Source organism: Rhincodon typus, chromosome 5, assembly GCF_021869965.1.
Source record: "Rhincodon typus isolate 14 chromosome 5, sRhiTyp1.1, whole genome shotgun sequence".
In the NCBI taxonomy this organism is placed as follows: domain Eukaryota; kingdom Metazoa; phylum Chordata; class Chondrichthyes; order Orectolobiformes; family Rhincodontidae; genus Rhincodon; species Rhincodon typus.
The window spans coordinates 129,200-141,050 of NC_063336.1; the positions used below are offsets into that span (position 1 = coordinate 129,200).

Consider the following 11,851-nt stretch of genomic DNA (forward strand, 5'->3'; position numbering starts at 1 on the left):
CAAGGGAATGACGTTTGCCTCTCTTCAGTCTTTTGGCACTATACCCCTGGACAGTGAGGACGAAAAGATCATCGCCAAAGGTCCTGCGATCTCTTCCCTCGCTTCCCATAGAATCCTTGGATAAATCCCATCAGGCCCGGGGGACTTATCTATCTTCAAGTTCCTCAAAATTCCTAGTACATCTTCCTTACTAACATCGACCTCCTCTAGCCTACCACCCTGTTTCACACTGTCCTCCTCTACAGCTAGGTCCCTCTCAGTTGTGAATACCGAAGAAAAGTATTCATTAAGGACCTCGCCTATCTCTTTAGGCTCCATGCACGAATTCCCTTTACAATCCTTGATCGGTCCTACCCTTTCTCTGGTCATTTTCTTATTCCTCACGTACGTGTAAAAAGCCTTGGAGTTTTCCTTGATCCTATCTGCCAAGGTTTTCTCACCCCCCCTTATAGATCTCCTAAGCCCTTTCTTCAGCTCCTTCCTGGATAACTTGTATCCCTCTAGAGCCTTTTCCGTTCCTTGTTTCCTAAACCTTATCTCAGCATCCTTCTTCCTCTTAACCAGTCGTTCAACCTCTCTTGAGAACCAAGGCTCCCTCACTCGACCGCATCTTCCCTGTCTGCTAGGGATAAACATATCGAGCACACACAGTATGCATTCCTTAAACAATCTCCACATTTCAATAGTGCTCTTCCCTGACAGCATCTGTTCCCAATTTATGTTACCCAGTTCTTGCCTAACAGAATTGTAATTACTCTTCCCCCAATTATAAACCTTACCCTGCTGTATGTACCTATCCTTTTCCATGACTATTGTAAAAGTAACAGAGTTATGATCGCTACCGCCAAAATGTTCTCCTACCAACAGGCCTAACACTTGGCCCGGTTCATTGCCAAGCACCAAATCCAAAGTGGCCTCTCCTCCTGTTGGTCTATCTACATACTGTGTCAGGAATCCTTCCTGAACGCACTGGACAAAATCCGCTCCATCTAAACTATTACAACTAAAAAGTTTCCAATCAATATTTGGAAAGTTGAAGTCACCCATGACTACAATCCTGTGACTTCTGCACCTTTCCAGTATCTGCCTCCCAATCTGCTCCTCCACTTCTCTCCAACGGTTAGGGGGTCTGTAAAAAACCCCCAACAAAGTGACTGCTCCTTTCTTGTTCCTGACCTCAACCCATGCTGATTCTGTGGACATATCATTCTCGAACAGCCTTTCAGTAGCTGCTATACAAGCCCTGACTGGCAATGCCACTCCCCCACCTCTTTTTCCACCCTCCCTATTTCTTTTAAAGCATCTAAATCCCAGAACTTCCAACAACCATTCCTGTCCCTGAGTTACCCAAGTTTCTGTAATGGCCACAACGTCGTAGTTCCAAGTACTGACCCATGCTCTAAGTTCATCTGCTTTATTTCTGATACTTCTCTCATTGAAGTATACACACCTCAAACCATCTCTGTGTCCACAATTACGCTCCATCGACTGCATTTCTTTATTAACAACCTCACTCCCTGTCGTGTCTGTTGGAAGGCTGAATACCTCATACTCTGAATTACAAATCCGGTTCCCCACCCCCTGCCAATCTCGTTTAAACCATCCCATATAGCTCAAGCAAACCTCCCGCCCAGGATATTTGTGCCCTTCTGGTTCAGGTGCAACCCGTCCTTCCTGTACAGGTCCCACCTTCCCCAGAATGTGCTCCAATTATCCACATAATGGAAGCCCTCCCTCCTACACCAGCCCTGTAGCCACGTGTTTAGCTGCACTCTCTCCCTGTTTCTTACCTCATTATCACGTGGCACTGGTAGTAATCCAGAGATAACTACCCTGTTTGTCCTGGACTTCAGCTTCCAACCTAACTCCCTGTACTCGTTTTTCACATTCTCAGTCCTTTTTCTACCTCTGTCATTGGTACCGATGTGTACCATGACTGCTGGCTGCTCACCCTCCCCATTAAGGATCTTGAAGACACGATCCAAGACGTCACGGACCCTGGCACCCAGGAGGCAACATACCACCCATTCATCTCGCTCACGTCCACAGAACCATCTGTCTGCACCTCTTACTAATGAATCCCCCACTACAATTGCTCTCCTATTGTCCCCCTTTCCCTTCTGGGCCACAGGGCCAGGCTCAGTGCCCGAGACCTGTCTGCTATGGCCTTCCCTTGTAACCTAATAACCTGTCACCATCTCTGAATAAACTGTTTGCACTCCCATCACCCTTTCCACCTATTTTTGTCTGTAAATTCTGTGACAGTACATTCACTTCCTTCCTCCAAGTCGTTAAGAAATATTTTAAACAGTTGTGGTCCCAGCACTGATCCCTGTGGAACCCCAGTGGTCATTGGTCGCCAACCTGAAAAAGAACCCCTTACCCCTACTCACTGTTTTCTGTCCATGAGCCAGTTCTCTATCCGTGCCAGTAGTGTGGCTGTTATCTTATAACTTAACCCTTTGTGAGGTACCTAGTTGAATGCTTTCTGGAATTCCAAATACAACACATCTACTGGTTCCCCTCTATCCACTCTGGCCGAGACTTCCTCGAAAAAGATCTAATAAATTATTCAGACATGATTTCCTGTTCATGACACCATGCTGACTCTGTTTAATTAAATTATGATTTTCCGAGTCACTTCATTAATAATTGATTCCAACACTGTTCTAATAATAGATATTAGGCTAATCGGTCTATAGTTACCTGCTTTTTCTGAAGAAGGGACCCGACCCAAAACGTCAGCTTTCCTGTTCCACTGATGCTGCCTGGCCTGCTTCTATATTACACTTAACTTCCTCGGTTAGTCATGGTCAGTTTATCTGTCTGTTAGAATCTTTGCTGATTTACTGGGATATATTTATGCTGAAAGTCATGAATTAGCTCCTTAAATGTCTGCCACTGCTTGCTTACTGTCATTCCTCCTAATCTATCCACCCAGTTCACTTTGGCTAACTCTGTCCTCATTGAATTGTAATTCTCCTTATTTAAGTTAAACACAGTTGTTTCTGACCCTAGTTTCTCACTGTCAAGCTGAACATTAAATTCTATCATGTTATCATCACTACGTTCTAGGGGATCTTTTACTCTGAGGTCATTTATTAAGTCTGCCTCATTACCCATCACCAGATCCAAGACAGCCTGCTTCCTGCTTAGCCCCATAGCATATTGTTCTAGGAAACAATCCCTAATGCCCTCTATGAATTTATTGTTGTAGCTACCCTTTCCAACTCAATTGACCCAATCAACATGAAGATTAAAGTCACTCATAATTATTGCTCAGATATTTTTACGGTCTCCTATTATTTGTTGATTTATAGCGTTTCCTACAGAGTGGCTATTGTTAGGGTCTGTACACTACTCCTACCAATGTCTTCCTTCCCTTGCTGTTTTGTACCTTCACCCACAAGGACTCTCCATCATCTGAGCCTTGATTGTCTCTCACAACTGTCTTTATTTCATCTCTTATTGACAGCGCTACCCCACCACCATGTCTTTCCCTCCTGTGTCTCCGGAAAGGTCAGATATCCCTCAGTGTTCAATTTCCAGCTTTGATCTCCTTGTAACCATGTTTCTATCATGGCTATGAGATTAGATTCATTTACCTCAATTTGCAACACTACTTTGCCTATCTTATTCTGAATGCTTCTTGTATTAAGATACAAAGCCTTTACGTCTGTTCAATTATTGAGTTTCCCTATGCCTTTCTGTTTACTTGATGCAGTTTTCTAATAACAGTCAGCCCCATCACTAACCGGCAATCTTCCCACTACCTTTGGTTTTCGAGTTTACCATGCAACTGAACCCATTTAGTTTAAAGTCCTATCTACAGCTCTAGTTCTGTGATTCACCGGGACTGTAGTCCCATCATAATTCGGGTGGAGTTGATCCCATCGGAGCAGCCCCCTCCTTCCCCAGTACTGGTGCCAGTGTCCCAAGAATTCACACCCATTTCTCCCACGCCAATCTTTGACCTTTTACCTTTTGTTGACCCTTTGTCAGTTAGCTCGTGGCTTAGATAGTACTGTGGAGATTATAACCTTGTTGGTTCTGCTTTTTAATTTAGCCTTCATTGACCCCTGATTTATTCTGTAACCCACAGAACAGCTACTGCTAGGAGGTCTACTCTTATCAATGTCTTCTTTCCTCTTGCTCACTCTTACCTCCACCCAAATGGATTCTACATCTTATAATTCAACAAGATTACTAATAAAGCTACCCCACCACCCTTTCCTTCCTACCTGTCCTCTCAAAATCACAGATCCCTGAATGTCTAATTCCCAGAATTGTTCTCCTTGTAAACATGCCTCCATAATGGCTATAAGATCAGACCTGCTAATCTGTGTTGGTGCCATGTAATCATTTATTTTGTCCCAAAGAGTCTGTGCCAATCTGTCTACACTAATTAGAATATCCAGCACTTGGCCATAATTTGAACGTTCTTCTAGTTTCATCTGACTGAAAACGTTTGTTCTCAAATACCCTTTAAACCTCCTGCCTTGTTGCAGACCTTCAACTAAGGAGTACGTCTGCTTTCTGTCCATGGCCCTCATGGTCTGAAACACCTCGATCATGTCCCTCCTTAACCTTGTCTTCTCCAAAGAGATCAATCTGTGTTTATCCAGTCTGTCTTCTCTTCCCGAAACATCAGCTTTCCTGCTCCTCTGATGCTGCTTGGCCTGCTGTGTTCATCCAGCTCTACACCTTGTCATCTCTGTCTTCCCACCTGCGATAGGGTTAGGGTTAGGGTTTATCCCAGGCAACATCCCTTGGTGAATCTCCTCTGCACCCCCTCCAGTGCAGTCCCATCCTTCCTATAATTTGGAGACCAGAACTGCACACAGCTTTGGCCTGACTGAAGTTAAATTCTGAATACTGTGAATATTCAATTTAAAATCAATTAGTTTTGCCTTGTTACCTTTTTGTTCCTTCTTTGTCCCTATTTGTTACATTTTTTGTACACTTGTACACTCTATCTTTTCCTGTCCCACTTTGGGTATCATTGTCTAAATACCTGTACTGTAATGCTGCCATATGCTCTTGGCTTGTAACCCTACTATTCCTCTCTCCTAGCCCTGCCCTACTCTTCCCCCATTAAAGCTTAAAGTCCTATCTCCAATTTTAGTTATTTGACTTATCAGGACACCTGGTGCCAGCACTATTCGAGTGAAGCCCATCCTAGGTACCACCCTGGCCTCATTCCATGTCCGGCGCCCCCTCTCATCCCTGCCTCCTTGTCCTGACACAACCTGTCTGTCTTCCTTCTCACCTATCCGCCCACCCTTCCCATTGACCAATCTCCATAGCCCCCTGCCTGCATCCACCTATCACCATCCCACCTACTTTCCCCCAGCCCCACCCCCATTTAATTTTGAGCTCTGTTCCCACTCCCTGGTCCTAATGAAGGGTCCGAGCCTAAAACATCAGCTTTCCTGCTCCACTGATATTGTCTGACCTGCTGTGGTCCTCCAGCTCTACATTTTATCGACCCAAGCATTTTAGCTCCCTTCCACCTCTGTACTGGTGCCAGTGCCTCACGAGCTTTCAGTTACCTAGCCTCCACAACTTTCTCGGATAGAGAATTCCAGCCAATTACTACCCTCTGGGAGAAGAAATTCTTTCACTTCTCAGTTTTAAATTATTTTTAAAACATTCATTCTGGGATGTAGGCATTGCTGGTTAGGCTAGAATTTATTGCCCATCCATTAATTCTGCCATGATGTGCCCTAGTCTGAGATACTGCCGCTCATGAAAACATCTTCTTAACATCTACCTCAGAATCTTATATGTTTCAATCATCACCTCTCATTCTTCTGAACTCTACTGATCAAATGCCTAACCTGTTTGGCCGTTCTTGACAAGTCAACTGTTTCATCACAGCAATCATCCGAGAGAATCTCTATTGGACAGCCTCCAATACCAGTATATTCTTTCTTAAATAAAAGCAGGGGGGTTTTACTAAAACTGTACAAGGCATTGGCCGGACTATGACTAGAATATTGTGAACGGTTTTATGCTCCTCATTTGGAGGCAGTCCAGAGAATGTTTCTGACATGTCCATCCTGGGCTTCCTCCAGTGCCACAATGATGCCACCCGAAAACTGGAGGAACAGCACCTCATATTCCGCCTGGGAACCCTGCAGCCCAATGGTCTCAATGTGGATTTTACAAGCTTCAAAATCTCCCCGCCCCCAACCTTATCCCAAGACCAGCCCATCTCATCCCCGCCTCCTTGACCTGTCCGTCTCCTGCCACCTTACTGACCAACCCCCACCCCCACTTCCTACCTACACTCACCTCACTTCTACTAGCCTCATCCCCGCCTCCTCGACCTGTCCATCTTCCCTCCTACCTACCCGCCCCTCCCTCCTCACTGACCACCCCCCATCCCAACTCCTTACCTACACTCACCTATACTGGCTCCATCCCGGTCTCCTTGACCTGTCTGTCTTCTCTCCACCTATCTGCTCCTCTATCCACCTTCTATCATCGCCTCCCCTCTCTATTTATTTCAGAGCCCCCTTCCCCTCCCTGACTTCTAAAGAAGGTCCAGACCCGAAAAGTCAGCTTTCCTGCTTCTTTGATGCTATTTGGCCTGCTGTGTTCATCCAGCTCCACACTTGTTATACCAGAGAATGTTTTCTAGTCTGATACCAGGTATGGATGGACTGTCTTATGAGAAGGGGTTGAGTAGCTTATACCGGTTCATGTTGGAATGGAGCAAAAAAGAGAGGCAACCTTATTGAAATATGCTTGTATTATCTGATCTTAAAGTCCTGCTCTATGTAAATTCTAAAACAACATTCACCTTGAAGCTGATTACAACACAGCTGTTTATTCTCACCAATCACAGTTTCACTTGATTGAATGATTGAGTTTCCAAGTTGAACAACTATTGCAGATTGTATTTGAAAATAGTGTTTTTTTTAATGCGAAAGAAAAATCAGACGTTATTTTATTCATGATTATTGGACTGAATTTATAATTCTTGTCTTGCACACCCCTTACTTGTTGGAAACATTGGCAGAAAACTTATGACTTTTAATACCTCCGAGATAGTCAAGTTTGATGTCGTCTCAGTGCTCCACCAGGGCCTTTTCGGACTAGGGTAGAGCTTTTCCAAGGACCCCACTAAACCATCCAATCAGTGGTAGATATAGCCCGGACACCACAACAGCTGCTGCCATATTTGAAAGGACTTGACAGGGTAGATGTGGAGAGGTTGTTTCCCCTTCTGCGAAAGTGTTGAACCAGAAGGCATAATCTCAGAATAAAGGGTTGCATACTTAAGACTGCAATGAAGAGAAAATTTTTTTCAGAGAGGGTGAATCTGTGGAATTCCTTCGCTCAGTGAGCTGTCAAGGCTATGTCATTAAGTATAGTGGGCTGAGCTAGGCAGCTTTTCATTCAGGAAGGGAATCAAGTGTAATGGGGAAAAGGCAGGAAAGTGGGGTTGAGGGTTATCAGATCAGTCATGGTCTCATTGAGTCACAGAGCAGACTTGAAGGCCTGAATGGCCTACTTCTGCCCCAATGTCTTATGATCTTAAATACAGGGACTAAAAGTGTTCCAGATGAGGCCTCACCAGCACCCTGTACGTTGTAATTAGACTTCCCTGTTTTAAAACTCTAAACCCCCAAGCCTTAAAGGCCAAAATTCCATTTGCCTTCTTAATTACTTGCTACACCTGTATGCAAAGATTTTTGTGTAAAGTTTCATACACAAAACACCCAGATCCCTCTATACTACACTATTTTGGAGTATCTCTCCCTTGAAGTAATAATCTGTCTTCTGATTCTTTTTACCAAAGTGCATGACTTCATTATCGCTCCATTAAATTCCAGTTGCCAAGTTTTTGCCCGCTCACTCAGCCTATCTATATCCCCTTGCAGATTCCTTATATCCTCATCAGAACATGTACTCCCACTTATTTTTGTATCATCAGAACATTTGAATACATAACGCTGTGCCATCTCTTCCAAATCATTAATATAGATGGTAAATAATTGATACCCTAGGATTGGTCCATGTGGCATTCCACTAGTTGTGACATTCCAACTTCAGAAAGATGGATTATTCTAAACCCTGCCTTCTGTGTGTTAATCAATCGACACTAATACATTATCGTAATACTATGAGGTTTCCAACCTTGTGCAGTAATCTTTTATGTCATTCCTTGTCGAATACCTTCTGAAAATCCAAATATATTATATCCTGTGGTTGACTCTCCACTGCCCTCACGCAAGTGGGATGGGCAATAAATGCTGCCTAACAGTGACCCTCTCCTCCTGTGAATGAATAAAGAAAAAAAATCTACTGGTCCCCCCTTATCAAAACTGCTTGTTATATCCTCAAGGAACTCTAGGAAATTTGTCAAACGTGATTTCCCTTACTCAAAACCAGGTTGACTCTGATTGTGTTAAGCGTTTCCAAATGCTTCACATCTTTTCTGTAATGTGGCACGCACAACTGTACACAGTACTCCAACTGAAGTCTAATAAGTGGCTTGTACAAGTTCAACATCACTTCCTTGCTCTTGCCTCTATTAATAAAGCCAAAGCCATTGTATGCTTTATTAACTGCTCTCCATATTCCCTACTACCTTCATTGATCTGTGCACATATCCACCCAAGTCCCACTGCTCATGCACCCACTTTAGAATTGCATCCCCTATTTTATTTTGACTTCCAACGTTCTTCTGACCAAAGCACTTCACCTTACACTTCTCTGCAGTGAACTTCATCTGTCACCTATCCACTCACTCCACCAATGTGTCAATGTCTTTTTTGAAGTTCCACACTGTCTCCTCACAATTTACAATTCTTCCAAGTTTAATGTCATCTGTAAACTTTGAAATTGTCCCCTGCACAGCAAGATCCAGATCATTATTTCAGGAAAGGCAGGGGCCCCAGTATTGATCCCTTAGGGAACTCCATGACAAACGTTCCTCCAACCCAAAAAATATCCATTAGCCGTTACTCTGTTTCCTAACCCTAAGCCAATGGTGTATCTGTTTTTAAACCATGACCTATACCTTTCCTCACCGGTTTGTTCTGTGGCAATGTTTCAAACACTTTCTGGAAATCCATGTACACTACATCAACAAGCATCACCTTCATCAAGCCTATCTGTTACCTCTTCAAAATACTCCAGCAAGTTAATTAAAGACAGTTTTCCTTTGAGAAATCCACACCGACTCTTCCTAATCAAGCCACCTTTTTCCATGTGATTCCTGACTCTCTCCGGGATAATTGTTTCTAGAAGTTTCTCCACAACCAAAGTTAATCTGTAGTTGTTGATATTATCCTTACAACCTTTCTTGACCAATTGTTTTAGATTGAAATGATCGGCCTTTAATGTAATCAAAAAAGATAGTAGATGATTGAAGGGTTTTACAAATCATAACATGGCTTATAATAAACTCACTGGAATTTGCAGAAGGAATAGGCCATTCAGCCTCTTGAGCCTTCTCCAGCATTCAATAAAATCATGGCTGATTTGATTGTCGAATCAGCAAATAGCTGCCAAGTAATTAATAAAAAGGAAGTAAATAAAAGCAGTCTGAGGAAGGGAAGTGGCATTCAATAATTTGTCTCATTTCCATAACGAGCTAATATGGCCAAAGTAAAAAGATCAATAATGTCAAAGAACATGTGTGACACTGCAATCCTGTACTGTCATATAACCTTTGTGTGCTTTTCTATTGTAGACAGCTGGGTGGCACAGTTTTTGAAAGATTGCATAGTTAATCTGATAACTAGGCAAGTTTCTTTACTCACAGATTTAAGGTCTTAGTTAAAACATCCAGACTCTTCATTCAGAGGCATGTAAGACAGGATTAGAGTTACAATTCTAACCGTCATTTCCTACTCTAGGTATTCCATTGTGTGCACTTTGAATGTCCAGCACAAAGGAATGTCCACCAGGAGCCAAGTGCAGACCCATCAGGAGCAAGTGCTGAACCAGGCTATAGATCTGGAACGCCAACTCGGTCTGTCCCGAACCCAAGCGACAGAATGCAGTTCAGCCACTGAGTTTTAGAGGATGGCCCTTATCATTCTTGATTATCACCTTAAGTACATTGAGACTGGTTCCAATCAAGGTGAATTCTGGACATGCACATCCTTGTTTTTGCCCATATTGTACTGCATAGCAACGTTGGTCAACCCTGACTATATATTGAACATGTCTGTTCAGACCATTTCCTGCTCATTGTGTAATCAGTGCACTACAAATTGTAACGTCGAGATCACCTAACCAGTGTGTGAGAGGAAAAGGGATGAGACTCCTGTTCCCAGTCATGAAGTTTACATCGTCAGAGATGTAACAACTTACTGCAGAGACTGAAACTGATTCCATCTCAGGTCAGTGCGCATTCCTTCTGCAGCTTTGCAGTGTCGAAGAGGAAAGATTGCTCACACTGTGTCAATGGAGAATTCAATCGACCCAGTGTTACAGGCATGGACTAATGATTACTGCAAGCATGAGCCTGAGGATTAAATTGCAACTCTCCCACGCTGACTATAGGAAATTCAGAGACTGCTGCCTGAATCTTTTAAGAGTTTAACATTTCCTAGTCTCACTCGTTTACCAAACACTCTTTCAGACCAGCTCCTGTTTTATCCAGTTAATAATTAAATGTTGGGAATTGGATTTGTGTTCACTAACCCAGTCAAGCAAGTCGGGATCTGGCTGAAGATGAGCTGCTTTCTTTCAAATTGTTGAACTTGGGTTTAATTTAAGACGCTGATTGATGTGTCATTTTGATGAATAATTGCTGATGAGGCACGACTGCACATGGTGTCAGTGTTATTGTCCAGGATAATTTGGCCCATGTGCTAGTCTATAAACTGTATTTATGTTTTGTAAAGAGTACCAGATCTTCCCATTGAACTTTGGGATCATTGTGAAATATGAGCTATTCGAAGTTATTTGAATTCCGACCAAGTCAGTGCTGTGACAAGGGCACGGATATCACAGTCATGTTCTGTCCTGAGCTTAGGTATTGAACTTGTAAAAATATCTGGCCACTACATTCATTCAAATAGTGCCATGTTCATTGGCAAGTTCTGATATAGAGGAGCAAATAAAAAAAAGTATTTCTTGTCTATTCAATGGGACTATCCTAATAAAAATACATGAAGGCTAGATAGCATCTTGCATCTCATTGAAATGTCATGCTTTTGTACTAGAGCTACAGTAGTTGTATCTCTCTGCCCTGAGATTGGCAGCATCCATGTGTCTGCATAACTGCACAATTGGACCTGGAATAGCACAATGGAGGAGGCTATTTGGTCTATCTTGCCTGTTCCAGTTTTTGAAAATGTTCTCTAATTAGTCCACGTGGTATCAGTAAGAGTGACCACCACACAGTCCCTGTGGAGACAAAGTTCCATCTTCACTTTTGTAATATGCTCCATCGTATCATGTGGCATATGTTGGCCATTACTGGCTGACAAGTATGATTAACCACCGAGGAGATTCCATGTCACTGGTCCTGGGTGCTGTGGGCCATCAACAGCAGCAGAATTGTACTCCAGCACAATCTGTAACCTCATGGGCCGGCATATCCCCCACTCAACCATTACCATCAAGCCAGGGGATCAACCCTGGTTCAATGGAGAGTGCAGGAGGGCATGCCAGGAGCAGCACCAGGCATACCTGAAGATGAGGTATCAACCTGGTGAAGCCACCAAACAGGACTACGTGCGCACCAAACAGCGAAAGCAGCAAGTGATAGACAGAGCTAATCAATCCCACAACCAACGGATCATAGAACATAGAACATTACAGCACAGTACAGGCCCTTCGGCCCTTGATGTTGCGCCGACCTGTGAAACCAATCTGAAGC

At 43.3% G+C, this 11,851-nt stretch overlaps 1 protein-coding gene across 2 annotated transcripts in view; it reads left to right on the forward strand.

Annotated features, from left to right (window-relative positions):
• The window catches only part of LOC109922385 (BTB/POZ domain-containing protein 9-like), a 31,288-nt gene extending 20,140 nt beyond the window's left edge, over nucleotides 1–11,148 (forward strand). For both annotated transcript variants that reach the window (XM_048597448.1, XM_020522418.2), the window contains one exon: nucleotides 9,876–11,148. In XM_048597448.1, the coding sequence (XP_048453405.1) occupies nucleotides 9,876–10,041 (166 nt within the window). In that variant the 3' untranslated portion in view covers nucleotides 10,042–11,148. The remainder of the gene's footprint in view (nucleotides 1–9,875) is intronic.
• Nucleotides 11,149–11,851: the final 703 nt, after the last annotated feature.